Below are 17,213 nucleotides of genomic sequence, written 5' to 3' on the forward strand. Positions count from 1 at the left end.
CATATACTATTTAAAAAATATGTTATTAGAAAACTATTAAATTTTAGTAATTCATATATATTTTTTATTTTAATTATAAAGAAATATGTTCAGAAAAAATAGAAAATATTACGAAAATTCAAATATTTTTTCTAAGATAATGTAGAGTAACGTAGTAACAAAAACAAATTCAAAACTCATGTAATCTTCCAAACTGAAAAATAGTTGTGTAATTTTTAAAAGTTTTCTTTACAAAATATAAAATTTTGAAAATAAATATTCAAACACAAAATGATATATTTCAAATTTTACAAAAGATAAAATCATAGATAATAAAGAATAACTTTTTGAAATGCACCAAGAAAAAAACAAACTATATATGTTGTAAAAATTAAAGCAATCTAATATTTTGAAATCTTAATTAAAAATAAAAAGAAAACTCAATATCATAACATCCAAAATATCATATATCAATAAAATTTACTAAAATAATGTGTTATATGCTACTATGTATAAAATCTACTAAAATAATAGAGCTATATTATTTAGAGAAAATAGTGTTTTTTCTTACAAATCCCGCTAAATACTAAAATAATATATGTTAAAGAATATTTTTTAAACACAACATGTATATATAAATTATCGTAAACATATTTGTTTTCTATAATATAAATAAATAAAATTTTAAAATGTATTATAGCAAAATGTATAAATTAAAGAAAAAAAATATATTTTAAAGGAGATTGTCTATTTGATTATTTTATATTGTTATTTTCTTGGACCTAACTCGAAAATATATTAGTAAGTAATAAAAATTAATAACCAAGTAAAATGTATGAAACAAATCACTATATGTTAATAATACCGAATACGAAATATAAAAATAAAATTATGAGTTACACAATATATAATAATAAAATGAAATTTATATATTTATAATATTTATAATATTATCAAATATATTTGTAAAATGAAAAATTATCCGCACGGACGTGCGGGTTAAAATCTAGTAATAATTAAAAATGGGATACTAATGTGTCATTTGCATGGTCTGAACTCCTTACTAAATGTTGACCAACAAGATAAATGCGATTTGTAGTCCTGACAAAAAAAGAACTGTAGTGACAGCTGCCGTGAAATCCGGAGCCATGCATTGTCTTGATATTCGGCGGATTGGTATAACGGTCGTCACCGTTAACATTTAACTTCCCATTTTGATCAGTTGACGCAGTTAACCTTTATACGTTGTTCGTTTCGTGAATATACCAATGAGTAAGACTGACCAGTTTCGCGATAATCTATTCTCTTCTAATGGTATTGAATGTCTGTTGTATTGTGTTCACTGATACAAAAAAAAATATACGACATTAAAAGTATTAAAAACTGCATTTTTTTGGTCAGCTACTATTAAAAACTGCATTTAAATTTAAGTATTGTAGTACGACTATAAACGTTTAAAATATAGAGTATCTCATATAGTATTATCGTAGATAGTTGAAAGTTGAAAGTAGTTGAGAGTAAGTGGGTAAGGATAATATCATTGCATCATACGCACCAACCATGTACGTATTTTGTTTAAACATACTTTTATTTCACGAAATGTAGGTGGAACACATTTTTATGTCTGAAAAATGGTTAGACTACATGAGAACATACAATTAGTCTACAACGTTTTCAGTGATGTTCAAGCGGACCAATCTGTATGATGCAACGATACTTAATGTCCTAATGGTATTTGTAACCTCATGAAATAACAAAAAGATATGATAAATAAAATGACAAAGCTGTATTTTCTAATCCAACATGAATAAAACAACTATGAACATGTTACATGTGAATGTTCAAAAAAAAAGTGACATGTGATAACATCACGAATGTCTCAATTTATTTCAACAACATATATCGGGCTTAGACGAATATAGTTAGATATATATATATATATATACTTGCACTATCTAATCTATTAAAAGAAGAGTATAAATTTAAATTATCTCTTAATTTTACAAGTTATTTACACCAGAATGCCACTGAAATTATAAATAATATTTTCCTAAATTAATGTTCTCTTTTCTGATTAATAAATGTATTTTCCTAATTTTAATTTAACCAACAAAAATGACAACAATGACGGTAATATTATGGCATCAATTAACTATAACCTACAGTTTTCTTTTAATATAACCTATAAAAAATATCTTTGGTCTTCTTCACCCATAGCTAATCTACCTGTATACAAAGCAATGGAGAATTACCATTAATTTTCTTTTAATAATATAGATAGACAAAAACATGACAAATTACAAAAAAAAAAATGGAGGTTCATGTTTTTTTTATTTAACTAAAATTCAAACCAGTTATTGATTTACTATATTCATAAGTTTGTATTAATTTCGTTACTATTGACCAAAAATAAATTTACCATTTACTAAATTATCTACCTTTTTTAAATAAAAAAAATTATTTGTGTTGTTTGTTTTGTTATTATTAACCCCAAAAATCAATTTACTTATTTGTTTTATTATTATTAGCCCCAATTTCATTGTTCTACTTCTTTTAACAAAAAATAAATAAATTCAAAATCAAAACAATAATATATTTCTAAGCCTATCCATACGTGATCAATGAGACATATTTGATATCGCTATAAAATATAGAAACTGAATCACCTAATTTGTTTGAACGGAATAATTATTTCTCGCTTGACTTGTTCTCCAATCTACAATAATTATAGAAATTAAATGTAAATAAAAAATCTGATTTTTTTTTGCCCAATTACACCAAATAATTAGTTCACCAAATATCTATATCAAATATTGTGAATCGTTAGAATCCAAACTATTGCCTAAATTTTTGCTAACCATAATATTTTATACACCCAATATATTGTGCAATATAATTCACATGGTTAGCAGATATTCTCTTGCTCAAGCGTTTTAGTTTGCAATTATATATAGTTTCATTTCCAAACACCTTTCAATATCACCTTCTGTCACAAACATAAACCACCATGTCAACAAACAAAAGTTTTATATTGCTTCACAAGGTTAAACCTTACAAAAACGGATGCGTGTGCAAGTTAAACTCACTCACTCGCCTAAACAAAACCCTTGTACCCCTGACGAGACACTTGAAATAGTATTTATGAAACAATAAGTTCTACTCCCGTTTAATTTTTGTATGCTTTTCATAATAATAGTTTCTAATACGCTTTCAAATGTTTTCAGGATGGTAAAATACATGCATCATGCATAAAAACTCACATGTTTCGGACACAACGTAACCTTCCTATTGGATAGTGGCTGGAAAAAGTAAAGCTCAATATTGAATTTATAATAATCAGTGATTAGATGATTAACGGATTTCATGGCTGTTTCATATATTGATTAACATCGACTTCATCGAAGAAGATAGAGAGATAGCAAAGAGGATTCACCGACAGATAAAAAAAAGAAAGAAAACAGAGATAGAAGTGGTTGTTAGCATGTTGCCAAGATACGTTTTGTTATTAGCTTTCCTGAAAAAATAGTTATAGATGAGCTTTGAACTAATGGGCCATTAATAATTATTGGTTTTACAAAATTGTTAAATAGAATGTACATAAACTAAAGTTCATTATTAATGTCTTTATCAGATAAATTAAAGGGAAAATTTGGATAAATGCACTTCAATAAGAATATTATTTGAAAAATACACCTTTGTTTAAACTTTTTGAAAAATACACTTATCTATATATAAATTTACCAAATTGCCCAATTTTAATATTTATCAATTCTTATAAAACAATTTTTTTAAACTAGAGAATCGAATGAGAATATGAAATATCTTTTAAATATACTGCACAATATCTTTCTCATATCTTTTTAATATATTTTAAATTTATTTTTTTATTTTGAAAAAAAAATTAAAGAACGCAGGGTCGTCTTCTCGTCTTCTTCGTATTCATTCTACTTCTGAATTTTTTTTTCCTTTCTCTCTAGTTGAACAGATTCTTCCTCTCATCTCAAGAGGTTTGTTGTTTCATCAATCAGATTTCAATTTCTAATTCTGCTTCTCTTTTATTCTGACAATCTGTTTTTTTTTTCTTTTAGGAAAATCATGTTGCATTTGGCTGGAGTGTTGGGAGAGTGGAAGATGAATAAAGGATCATGGAAATTCATGGTGAATACAACAGCAGGAGGTAAATTATTTACCTTTAGGGAAGGTTTGAAGTTTGATGATATGGTTCAGATGGTACACGAAGATTTTGGTATAAGTAGGTTGGGTAATGAGTTAGAGCTTAGCTATGCACTACCGGAATCAATGCTTCGAGATATGCCTAAGGATACGCCTCCTGTTTTTGTGAACAATGATAGGCAATTGGATTCTATGTGTGAAATGTCTAAATCCATGCCTCTGCGTCTTTGCGTCTCGGTGAAGAATGGAAACGTAGGGAACCATGATCAAGGTTTCAATCGTGAAGATACTGCCATTTATGGAAAAGGCCATGGAAAGAAGAAGAAGAATGTTGATAGACAGGATAGTAATCAAGAACCAGAAGTGGAAGTTTCTAATTTTCATGATGCAAAGGTCATTGAAAAGGGTCAATGGTTCAAGAATAAATCAGAGCTGTCTTGGAGTATACGGATGCTTTCAATCGAACGCAAGTTCAGAATTGTTGTCAGCAAGTCAGACAAGAAGTTGTTAGTTGTCAAATGTGCAGATACAAGCTGCAACTGGATGGTTAGAGCTGCTAAGACTAATCCGACTTGCGAGTTTTTCTGGGTAACAAAGTACATCGACAAGCATACATGTTTTTCAAGAAACATTGCTGGACCGAGAGCTTCTTCCAAAGTTATAAGTAAGCTTCTTCTGGAAAACTTTGGAAACTCAGGTCTAAATATGAAACCAGAGTTGATTTCAAGTACTATGAAAAAGAGATATGGTCTTGATTCAAAGTATTGGAAGATATGGAAAGCTAGAGAAGAAGCTCGGAAGGAGGTATTAGGTTCTCCAGAAGATAGCTACGCGCAGCTTCCAGTCTACATGCATAAGCTTGTTATAGCTAATCCAGGTACAATTGCATGCCTTGAGGTTGATGCTCTGCATAGGTTCAAGTACTTGTTTTTCTCGTTTGCTGCTTGCGCCAAGGGTTATAAATACATGAGGAAAGTTGTTGTTGTTGATGGCACCTTCTTGAAAGGGAAATATAAGGGAGTTTTGTTAGTTGCAACAGCTCAGGATGGTGATTCTCATGTGTATCCTCTTGCATTTGGAATAGTAGATGCTGAGAATGAAGCATCTTGGGAGTGGTTTTTCAACAGATTGACATCTATAGTATCTGATGATCCTAGTTTAGTAGTGATATCTGACAGATGCGCATCCATTGCAAAAGCAGTTGCAAAAGTGTATTCATTGGCTCAACGTGGAATATGCACCTATCATCTACGCAAGAATGTCATCTCTCAGCCTGGAGGAAGAAAAATTTCTCGCCTTGTTAAGACAGCCATCAAAGCTTACACAACTGCAGAATTCGACCAGATTTTCAGCGAAATACGACGTCAGAATCATGAGTTGGGCGTTTATCTAGAGGAAGCAGATGTGAACCTGTGGTCACGTGCTTATTTTGCTGGAGACAAATATGACATCACTACAAGCAACGCAGCAGAGTCAATAAATGCAGTGTTTAAGAAACCACGTGAGCTACCCATTGTGTCGTTGATTGAAGCAATAAGGAATAGACTTACACGGTGGTTTTTCGACCGTCGAGAAAGTGCTGCGATGCTCAAATCTTCTCTCACGCCTAAGGTTGAAAAGAAGCTCAATAAAAGGTGTGATTTGGCGTCTACTTTTGATGTGCAGTCTATAAATCAGGATGAGTTTCAGGTAACTGATGGGTCAAGAAATTACTTGGTTGATCTTCAACAAATGATTTGCACATGTAATGTGTTTAATGTTGACAAGATCCCTTGTAAGATTGCTGCTAAGGCTGCAACAAGTCGAGGCTTGAACCCTGGGTTATTTGTGCATCAGTACTACTCAAAGGCAAACATGTGTGCTGCATATTCAGAGAGTATAAGACCTATAGATGAGCTGCTGGACGTGAAGGAAATACCTCCTCATATTGTTGCTTATAAATGTCTTCCACCAGATGTTAAAAGAGGTGCTGGAAGACCTGTGAAAAGAAGATATGAATGTTTTGGAGAACAAGCAACAGCTCGAAAAAAAGCACGGAAACAAGCTTGCTCAAGATGTCATCGTACAGGACACAATCGTGCCCGTTGCGACTTTGGAATTTGACATTTTATGTTCTAAACTTATTTCTGTTTTAAATGCTTTTTCTGCAAATTTTGGTTTTGTTTACTCTAGATTTTGATAACTATTTTAGTTTTTATTTTGCAATAAGGTTGATTATTTTGAACTGATGTCGTTTGTTTGCATTGAGAAGGCACTTGAACTGCACTATGTTTGTTTGTGAAACTAAGTATGTGAAACCAAGAATACGATTCTATCCCTCTCTCGAAGCCATCTCCAATATTATCACGGTCAATGATCTTTAATATCAATCCTCTGTTTCTCTGTCCACAAGAGTTTTCCCCAAAACAGATAACTTGACAAGCAAGTAACTAGGGTAGTGTCTTTGTCCCAAGCAGAAAGCTAACCAATATCGCTTCTCTCCTCTCGATCCGAACACTCCGAGCACAAGCTTACATGACCATGAACAAGCCCATGGTGCTCTAACTAAGTGCTCTGTGTATTGTTTCTCTTGCACGTTTATGGCCAAAAATTTTATAAAGTATTACTCATCTTCTGTTTGTTTCTTCCTATGGTAGAGTAAAACGTATTGCAACATGAATAAATTTTTACACCTATGACGAAGGAATCTCTTCCCACTATCTTTGACTTTTGCGTTTACCTCCCACTATGAGAATAGACCCGTGAGTGCATCAATTATCAAATAAAGTTTTGAAACTACGTTCGGTTATAAAAGCCAAGAAAGAAGCACGTATTGTCATGAGTTCAATAAAAAACACATATGCTATTAAATAGAAATGCAAACTGAAAACTTTAGTAAAATCATCTAAAAAATGTGAAAGACAAAGTGAAAAACAGAAAAAGCACGTCCTAAACTTTTAAAACCAAACAAAGGTAATTCTTCTAAAAATCATCAAAATGATTTCCTTCAGCAAACATATCAGCTGCAAGCTTTTTCCGGATAAATTTGATGTTAGCATCACACAGTCCAACTTCCATATCTGTGTCTAATGCAAGACATTCGATATATTTGATAGCATAGACACCACAATCACCAGATTGTATGTTCTGTGGAATCTTCTTACACCTTATAATTGTGTACTCAGCATCACTTAAACCCTTTTGGTCAGCTGGGGAAGCCAATGATCTGATAAGATGTGGAATCATCATTGCAAATGGTTTCACAAACTCGGTTATCTCGTCATCTCCAGAGAGCATCCAACTACTGTCGTACACTTCAACGGTACGTTGAAGAATTGATATAGCCAAAGCAATCCAGTGGACATTCTTAATGTTTAACACCACATACGCGTCATCGACGTCAACACCAAGTCTCTTATGTGTTCTTTCACATTTAGGTAGAATACCATTGTAGTAACTGATAAACTCAGAGCTCCACTCAAAGTTCTTTGGATCTTCCAAAAACTTTTGATAGCTCCTGGAAATCAGCAATGTAAATGGTACATCCAGAAATGCCAATCTATTACTCTGAAAGGGACATGATTTTTCTCCTAACTTTCTTCTCAAAAGAGACATACCAACGTCAATATGCTGCATCAAACAATGTAATTTAGTAGATGTACACTGAATGTTTTCGATTATAAGAACATTTATAATATACTTACTTCTTCACTTAACCAAACCTTTGGTTCAATAAGCTCAGCAAAAAAAAATTTGTCTGCCTTTATGATGCCCAAATTAATTGTTATATCTCTGCAATTCACAATGTAAATGATAATATATATATATTACTAATAAATCACTAAATATTTTTTTGAAAATACTAACCTGTCTATCTTCATCCATGAATCTAACCATGCATCTTTACCATGATCCACCACAGCAAATGGATCATAAGATTTCACAACTTGCTTACGTCTTTCCGTTCCTCCACTAGTATCCAGTAACATACCAAACTTCTTTATTTTCTTATCTAATGTCTTCATTTCATTTGTCTTTAATGGTGTTATACTCAATATTTCGACCGAGGAATCTGTACACTCTGTTGCATTCAAAGTGGTCTTCGGGTCGTTTTTCATTGTCTGCAAAAAAAAAAGATTACAATCACCATAACTTCACATTTTATTTTCAGTTTGCATTTCTATTTAATAGCATATGTGTTTTTTATTGAACTCATCTAAAATAAGTTCTAAAATTTTATTGGTTATATGTTACAATTTTGAAATAAGTTGAACAATCAATTTATTTTCATACAAATATTATAGCCAATGTATCATTTTTAATAGCATACTAACTCACTGTTGTCTCTTTTTTGTACTTTTGATTCACAAAAATTATTTTCTATATATATTAAACATAAGTTTAATTAAATAAATGTTGGATTTGGTTATATAATATCCAATATTGATGATACAATTTACGGTAAATCAAGAAAAAATAGTTTTATGTAATTTTTTAAATTGTTATCTTTCATGTTTCATCATGTTATATTACAACAACTATGTAATAAGAATATAACATTTAGTACAAACACAAATAGATTACTGAAAATAAATATCCGCACGGTCACGGATCTAGTTATTGTCTTATAATACGGAAACTGGTCTGCTTATTTAGTCTTATGGGAAGATTAAGCGCGTGTGAAACCAGCTGGGGGTAGCACACGGCAGACTCTAATAACCTGACCAAGTCTCAAGGTAATCTCTGATGAACCGATTGTGATTTTAGCAGCGTTGCAGGTGCCATAGAGGATGAAAGCCCAGCTAGCATGGTCTCATAGTTTGAGTGTTGGGGTTAAGCTTTGAGGTGAAGCCTGTTGTAACAAGCTTGCGTCGAGTTTCTAGGACACACCGGAACCTGAGGTTCAGAAGCTTGGGCCACGGTGAAACCAACGAAGAAAAGGTTGATGACGAGGACGAGAGCTGTAGTGGTGCACCTAGTGGTCATCATCTTCTTTGAAGCCTTGCTTTGAAATGCTAATTGATCTTTATTTTTTCTTATTTTTTCTCTTTTTAAGTGTTAGGATATGAGTGTTGAGTAAATTAGTTTTGGAGGTGAGGATATGTACTATACTAGTATAAATTTTTTTGAGGGTTGGCTGCAGGCTCGTCTTAAAGATAAAATGGACCATTTTCTCTCTTTTTTTGTTTACCAAAAAAAGATAAAATGGACCCTGAACAAAAGACAAATTAAAACTCATTTCTTCGTGCAATTTTCTTTTCTGAAAAAATACTCTAATCTTAGCCTAAAAACTTAAAGAATTGCAATGGACCATGTGTGAATGCCCCTCCAACACACATGCACAGGGACGGCCTGGTTGGCTGCTTCCTATGTGCTCGATCACTTAGGATGTTGTTTAAGCATTCTTTAACATTAAATTAAATGTTAAACCAAAAAAAAAAAAAAAAAAAACTTCTAATTAAATGTCAACTGAAATTATTATACATCTAGACAATTAATGTACAGACATAGATATAAAGTGGCAAGACATCTAACCTCGTCTAGTTCATTTTTTGCCAACTCCTCATCTAGTCCATCTAAAGAAGAGGTTTGGCAAACTAAGGATAATTAGATGGAAAACAATTTCTTAGAGAAAGTAACTGACACGTGCTTATAAATTATTGGACGATTATGACATTTTCATTATTCTACTATTACAAGAAGCATAACTTTTTTTCTTCGTAACATGTCACATTTTTATGTAATTTGTATTTGTTATTGAGAAATTCTGAGGGTTTAGAGTTCACAGTTATACTTTTAAATTTTCTCATATATTAACTATGGTTTATTCATTTTAAAAACAACTCAACTCTAATACCAATACCAACCAAGTCCCTTGGTGGAAAATGAAAAAGAAAGTTAAGACAAAATGTAAAGAATTTGAGAAACTTGGTTTGAGTTAATACTTGTGAAATGTGTATATATATATATATATATATATATATATATATATATATATATATATATATATATCATTAGATAAGTTTATAGAATCACGGGGATGCTGAAAAGAAAAAGACGATTCTACTAACAATTATGGTCAACCAAAATTATTGCGTTGTCACAAATGAATTTGACAATTCCGCACAAGAATAACCAGATCATATACATATAATTAATGAAATACGTAGCTTTTAGTTTCTCTCCATGGTGTCCAACTTGCAGCTTCACTCATTCTAGATCAAATGTTTGGCAAGTAAATTGAATGATACAAACGAACGTTTCGTCAAGTGCCAAAACTCTACGGTAGGTGACAAATCATATCATATTAGTGCACCGAACTTAGAGTATCTGCATTAATGAACCTTGAGGGGATCATAACTTTAATTTTTTATTATTTTTATTTTATTTTTGTTTGATTTTTTTTCTTAAAAAAAAATAAATAAGCGGACCAAACGCGGGTCGCCACGTGGCATGGGGCCCTTGTAGTTCATCCCAACGAACTTGCAAGGGGTGAATTCATAAAAATAAGAATATTATAATATTTATTTTTTTGGGAATTGTGTGAACCTGGACATTGAACCCTCAATGCAGATGCTCTTAATCACTAGGGTTAAGAGTATCTCCAACAAACACCCTCAAGTTTATGGGGGCCATCCTTAAAACAAAGAGATGAGGGCTGGTTCTCCAACAATCACCTTCAAATTTATTTTTAGAAATTTACAATTTAGTCCTTACAATTATTAATAATTAAGTATAATTATTAAATTTTCAAAAATCAATAAAACATACAATTTGAAACATATTAAAATATTTTTTTTTGAAAAATATAATAATATATAATCAGATATAACGATAAATAGTACAAAAAGTGTTAATAAAATAATTTTAATCAAAATAATTTTAAGAATATATAACGATAAGTACTAAAATATGATATATAAAAAGTTATTCATGCTATTTCAAAGATATATAATTGTAGGGACTAAAGTAAAAAACAAATATTATTTTATTAAAATTTGAAGGGATAAAGGACTGTTGGAATGCAAAACCCCTCAAAAAATAAGGGGATAATGGACTGTTGGAGATGCTCTAATAGATGGAGTATTTTAAGTCTAGAGGACATAGCCTTTTGAACAAAAAGAACTTCGTTTTTTTTTGTCACAACAACAAAAAGAACATAACCTTAAAATGATACAATTAATCTTTTCCTAATAACAGCTAAGCATTCCCACTTCTTCAAAGAAGTTCAATTTATATATCGTTTTCAAATTTACCAAAAAAATCCCAAAATTTGTATTCAGTTCTAGGTTCCTTAATTTTGTTATATTTCATTATATAAAATTTGATGTCTTAAATTTAGTAATTACTAGTATGTATTGGACAGTTTTCTAAAAAGAAAAAAAGAAAAAGTATGTGTTAGATCGGACAGTCGATAAATTTTAGTAGGTATAAGAACTGGAACTTGAGAATCTGACAAACGTGTTAACAATATGAAAACTGATATAGTTCGATTGTTATGGACTTTCGCTTTAGCCTTTCGCTTTAGATTTTTGGCTTTAGAAAATATGGTTTTAAGAACTGTAGCTTTAAAAACTGTGGGAACTTTTCACAAATTTAACTACTATTCAAAACACGTAGATGCTAGGATTATATCACAAATAAAAAAATTCATATAAATAAAGAAAATATATAATTACTATTTAAAATATAACTTTTAAACAACTAAATTTTTCTTTATTGATATATATATATATATAATTATAAATCATTATAAAATAGATTTCAAAAGAACAAGAAAAAAATATTATACATTAATTAGTCAAATTTTTTTTTTGCTAAATTGTAAATATCATTTCAGAAATGAACTGTTGAGGTTTACAAGATGTAATGAACAAACTGCAAATCCTCTAAAACATACTTCCAAAGCAAAAAAAGGTAAAAAACATAGAAACAGAAATCAATCGAACTTGAAACCGTTCTGCTTTGGAGCGAACAAGACTTCAAGTATCGATACAAACTTGTAGTATCCGGATGGAAGGTTGAGCCGGCTTGAAAGGAGAGACCCGAGAAACTAGAACACAAGGAACACAACACTAGTAGAAAGCGGATTCAACGGCTGCCTGCACAACTTGCTTTACTTTTTATTTAATGAAATTAATTTAGTATAAGAAAAAGAAGTTTGAAATAGTTTGGGGGAGGAAAAATAATAATAATCATTTTCAAAAATAAAAAACAATGGCTATTTACGTGTGAGAGAAAGTAAAAGCATGGAAATGAGGCTCTAGCCAAAAACAAAAATTCAATTACATTGGAAATCTGTTATGGAGTATGCCCGTAATAATGCTACTGAATGGAAACAAACAGGAGCATCACAGTTAACTCAAGGAGGTCTAAATGGTAGAAGAGAAAGATCACGACGAGAAAGTACCATTGGACACGACCCCCAAAGGATTGGCTTAATGTAACACAGATAGATCTTTTATGAATATAGGAGTACAGTACTAGTACTGTTGGATGGATTATCAAAGATGAGAACAGTGTGCATAAAAGAGCGGCTCAAGCTACTGGTAAACGGGTTATGAACCCATTAGAGAGTGAGCTACAAGGCATTTTAATGGCTCTACAGCATTGTTAGGCGTTGGGATTTCGTAAGATCATACTGGAAAATGATTATAGCAAAGCAATTGCTATTCTCAATGGTAAAACGTTACATTTCAGTTTTTATAACTGGATAAGGGAGATCAAGTGGTGGGTAATGAGATTTGATGAAGTTCGATTCCAATGGACATCACGAGGAGCAAATAAGTGTGCTGATAAACTTGCAAGAAGTAGACTCCTACAACCGGTAGATTTTGTTTTCCATAATTATGTACCAACGATATTATCAAATCTTCTGCATGAAGATGATGTAAACTCAAATTTTCATTAAATAATAAAATATGCTGTTATAAAAAAATATCAAGAAGAAAAATGAAAAAAAATAACTGAAAGTGATTTTTGAGACTTTAGAAAAACGCAAAGCCATGAAAACATGATTGGGTTAAAAAGGGCTTTGAAGACTGTTAAAGTCCTCAAAGTTTCAACCCCAATAGGTGTCATAGTCATGTAAATGGAATCAAAAGAAGAAAAAAAAAAGAACTCAAAAGTCGTTACCAGAAGTATGCCATCTAAATAATCAACTAATTAATACTACAAATTAACCGAACAGGTTGTGCATAAACTATGGTTCGTTTGGGTCAACGTTACTCAAAGGGGACTTCTCTGAATCCACTAAAAATTCAATTTACAATTGATCAAGGCGGGAATGCTACCAAGACAACAGAACCATGTTTGTGGAGAGTGTTAATAGCCTGCATGGTTTGCAAACCAACTTGGAACGAAGAAGAGAAAGAGCAAAACGAAACGAGACAGAGAAACGCCTCTGGTCGGATGAATGGAGGACCGTGATATATCAGGATAAAGATTTGTAACTCACTTGCTTGTTCTGTGACAAAGGGGTTGTTGCTCACCCAACATGATCGACTTAGAGAGGGGTATTGGATTTAGAATTTGAGAAGATTTTGTTTCTCACAAATCCTCATTTATTGTACATTTAGCATTTGTAAAATTTTCATAAACATGGCTGTCAGCATACTAATATTTAGAACTTATCAAAAATAAAAATTACTAAATATGTTGTAATGTGTTAGTCGTACTAATTATGAGATGCATATGTACTTCCACTAAAACAAATTTCTACTAATTCAGTTTCAGCTAAAACTAGACCAACAGCCGAGTACCCAAAATAAATAAATAGTTTTCACAAAACATAAACTAATTTCTGGCTAGGCACAACGTAGACCGGTGTATTGAATAGTGAAAATCCACCTTTAGGCCATCTTCAATAAGACACCAAAACATCAAATTTGATATGATTTCATCTCTAACAAAATACCAAATTTGACACAATCCCACCAAATTTGGTGTAATATAAATAATATTACACCAAATTTGGTGTAACACTATTCATCACACCAAATCTATAAAATATATATTTTATTATGTTTTTTTAATAATATAGTTCAAATTACTATCAAATTTATAATCAAACACTAATATATTGTATTTTAAATTTATATTTACATAATTAAAATACTAAATTTTTATTTTTATTTTTAAAATAAATCACTAAACTAGACCTTGACCCACCCGATCGGGCGGGTATTTAACTTATGTTTATAGTTTTTTGTTTATATTAAATGATGTATTTTAGCATTTAAACATAAATTTATATTGAAAATTAATCTTTGCAGTATAATACAAATTAAAATTAAAAGTTTAATAAAATATTGTGACATAAATTTTAAACTTTTCTAATTAAAATAATATAGCGGTGGATCATAATTGTTTTCCAATTTCAAAATCTTAGCATCCCTTAAAAACAAAGAAAATAAATTTATAAATACATAAAATATATAAACATATTTGGAACTATAATTTATATTAAAATAAATTTGTCAAAGAAAAATAGTATTGCGTTGTAGTTGTTTATTTCTAGAGTTTGACATGTGACCGTATAAATATTTGTTTTCACTTTAATTTTTTTCTTTGTACTAATGGTATAATATATATATTTGCAAATTAAAATGTATTACATAATTGATAATATAACATATTAAAACATAACAATTTTATTTATTACTTTGAATAATTATATTTTGTGATTTTAATTGTCTATTATATCACAATGTATCATATAAAAAATCCAATATTTATAACTAATTGGACTTATATTATGAAAGCATTATACTAATAATATATGAATAACTATTTATATTTTATTTATATGTTATATAAATTGATTATGATATGTGATTTTTTATTTTATTATTTATTACTAACAAATATTAAAAGTATTTAATATGTTAATAAGAAATATATTAAAAAATCTATTTTGGTTAAGATTTGATTAAGGAAATCTATCATTTAAATTAGAAAAAGACATTAAATGCTTAAATCTATAATTTAAATTAGGAAAAGACAAGCATACTTAAATATATGTTCAATAAATATCTCAATGGCATTCTAATGTAAATAAATGATAAAATTAAGGGGTATTTCTATTTGGTATTTCTCTTTTAATAATATAGAATATAGATGACTATTACCATTCATCATTTACAAGTAAGAAAAATATAAATAATAATATAAACTGGATAAAATAATTATTTATCAATTACAAATAATAAAAAATATGATGACAGAAAAAAGATGATGACAAAAAAACATATAAAAAAAATATAAAAAAATAAAACTGAAAACATCAAATAATATGTAATATTAGTTTGGTGTAAATTTTGGTGTTATTGTTGGAGATAGCAAAATATTTATAACATCAAAACACCAAATTTTATGTAATTTTAACACCAAATTTGGTTTTATTGTTGGAGATGCTCCAAAATGGTTATTGTTAATGTAGCTCCAAAATCGCTACAAATACCCTCAACTTCACTTCATTTGAGTTCACCAAGTTCCGTAGAAACAACGTCTAAGTCTCCCACCTAATATCATCATCCTTTCAGGCGCTTGTGGTCGTCCAGAAACAAAATGGCCCTACATTGTTCATTAAAAATCGTAGCTCTCTTACTTGCACTCAACATTCTTCTCCTCGCCAGAACCCAAGTCGTCCAAAGCCGTTCTCCAACCTCTCCACGCATCCCAGCACCTCCATCTATAATGGCACCACCAAGAATACCTCTACCACCTCCGCCACCATGTCCGCCACCACCTCCACCACAACCATTTTCTCCACCGCCACTGCCTCTTCCATCCCTTTCACCAAATCCTCCCCCATCACATCCTCCACCTCGTAGCACTTGCCCAAAGACTGTCCCACAAATACGAATATGTGGCTATATCGTAAATAAACTCCCAAGAATCCGTAGTGTGCAGCCATGTTGTTCTATCATCCGTGATCGATATGACACTGACGCACTTGATTGCCTGTGTGAGTTGGTGGATGCACCACGTCTAAGTCTCCCACCTAATATCATCATCCTTTCAGGCGCTTGTGGTCGTCGTATTCCCCCAGGTTACACATGCCCATGACGACTTTATAACCATAATAGTTAATTAATAGTCTAAAACTTACTCACTGTGCACTTCAACTTATAGCTAAAAAGCCTTGTAACTCTTAACTGTCTTCGACTACTTATATAATAAAACATCAATGAAGTTGGTGCCCATTACTGCCTTTTTAGTATTAGTTAGACTTTTATTATTGTCTTGTTAACCATATGAGTTTACATATATCTCTAAGATCAACCGGTGCCGGTCCGGACTTGTGCCTAAAGCCCATTAAAAAACTAATGCCCTTTAATTATGATTAAATTTTTATTGCATTTTGAATATAATCAAAATAACATTATTAAATTTTAATTTATTTCAAAAAACAAAGTACAAAGACATAAAATCATTGTTCATGAAAAATAATGTTCTTTTCTCCTCTTTTGGCAATTTTTTTGATCAAATTCCAGTAAATAAGTGGGAAGTCAGCTTGTGTTTCTAATAAATGATTACTAATTTTACATTTTTGTAGCATTTTCTATGAAGAAAAACTAACTTATATAAATGGCAACACATATGATAAAAATCTTGTTATCATTAACATCAATTTCACTTTGTGAAATGTCTAACAGAATAATAGATACTAATTTATGATCATTTTATTTGTTCAGATTTCATGAATTGTTTTTTTAAATTAGACACACTTACGAAAAAACAGAAATAGAAAAATGAGTTAGATCGATGCAACATGAAATGTGGAATATGAGCAATTGTTATAGTATTATTTGTTTACACAGTTATTCTATCAAAGCTCAGCTGAAAAAAGGAAACAGAGATTCCATGTCTTTTTTCCTTCAACCCTCTACTTTACTGCTTTTGATCTATTTGTCTTGCTGTTCTGCCATTTTAGCATGTAACCTAGCTCAGATGTTTCTCCCAGTCGTTGGATTTTGTAACCTCCACCATGTTCATTTGTGAAGATGATTAATATATAATTATATTTAAAAAAAAGATTGCATGAAGAATGCCTCATTTAAAAATAAAACTATGATGTG

At 30.7% G+C, this 17,213-nt stretch overlaps 3 protein-coding genes across 3 annotated transcripts; 1 reads left to right on the plus strand and 2 right to left on the minus strand.

Annotated features, from left to right (window-relative positions):
* Window positions 1-246: 246 nt before the first annotated feature.
* Window positions 247-9,582, plus strand: LOC117131661. The gene is made up of 2 exons (XM_033283767.1): window positions 247-3,114; window positions 3,204-9,582. Exon 2 carries the CDS (start codon window positions 4,075-4,077, stop codon window positions 6,253-6,255), a length of 2,181 nt encoding a protein of 726 aa, XP_033139658.1. The 5' UTR covers window positions 247-3,114; window positions 3,204-4,074; the 3' UTR covers window positions 6,256-9,582.
* Window positions 7,064-8,284, minus strand: LOC103854036. The gene is made up of 3 exons (XM_009130944.3): window positions 7,999-8,284; window positions 7,836-7,923; window positions 7,064-7,761 (listed from the first exon to the last, which is right to left on the minus strand). The coding sequence occupies exons 1-3, from the start codon at window positions 8,247-8,249 to the stop codon at window positions 7,114-7,116; spliced, it is 987 nt and encodes a 328-aa protein (XP_009129192.2). The 5' UTR covers window positions 8,250-8,284; the 3' UTR covers window positions 7,064-7,113.
* A 6,080-nt stretch (window positions 9,583-15,662) lies between the features above and the next one.
* On the minus strand, window positions 15,663-16,148 carry LOC117132004 (glycine-rich cell wall structural protein 1.0). The gene is made up of 2 exons (XM_033285288.1): window positions 16,088-16,148; window positions 15,663-15,979 (listed from the first exon to the last, which is right to left on the minus strand). Exons 1-2 carry the CDS (start codon window positions 16,146-16,148, stop codon window positions 15,663-15,665), a joined length of 378 nt encoding a protein of 125 aa, XP_033141179.1.
* Window positions 16,149-17,213: the final 1,065 nt, after the last annotated feature.

This window comes from Brassica rapa, chromosome A02, assembly GCF_000309985.2.
Source record: "Brassica rapa cultivar Chiifu-401-42 chromosome A02, CAAS_Brap_v3.01, whole genome shotgun sequence".
NCBI classification, from domain to species: domain Eukaryota; kingdom Viridiplantae; phylum Streptophyta; class Magnoliopsida; order Brassicales; family Brassicaceae; genus Brassica; species Brassica rapa.

What these genes read in the sequence shown, in the direction of transcription:
- LOC103854036 (XM_009130944.3), bottom strand. Translation starts at nt 8,249, where the DNA reads ATGAAAAACGACCCGAAGACCACTTTGAATGCAACAGAGTGTACAGAT. An exon ending in TCATGGATGAAGATAGACAG is followed by an intron (nt 7,924 to 7,998) that starts GTTAGTATTTTC and finishes TGTGAATTGCAG; the next exon opens with AGATATAACAATTAATTTGG. An exon ending in AGGTTTGGTTAAGTGAAGAA is followed by an intron (nt 7,762 to 7,835) that starts GTAAGTATATTA and finishes TGTTTGATGCAG; the next exon opens with CATATTGACGTTGGTATGTC.
- LOC117132004 (XM_033285288.1), bottom strand. Translation starts at nt 16,148, where the DNA reads ATGATGATATTAGGTGGGAGACTTAGACGTGGTGCATCCACCAACTCA. An exon ending in CAACTCACACAGGCAATCAA is followed by an intron (nt 15,980 to 16,087) that starts GTGCGTCAGTGT and finishes TTTGTGGGACAG; the next exon opens with TCTTTGGGCAAGTGCTACGA.
- LOC117131661 (XM_033283767.1), top strand. Translation starts at nt 4,075, where the DNA reads ATGTTGCATTTGGCTGGAGTGTTGGGAGAGTGGAAGATGAATAAAGGA.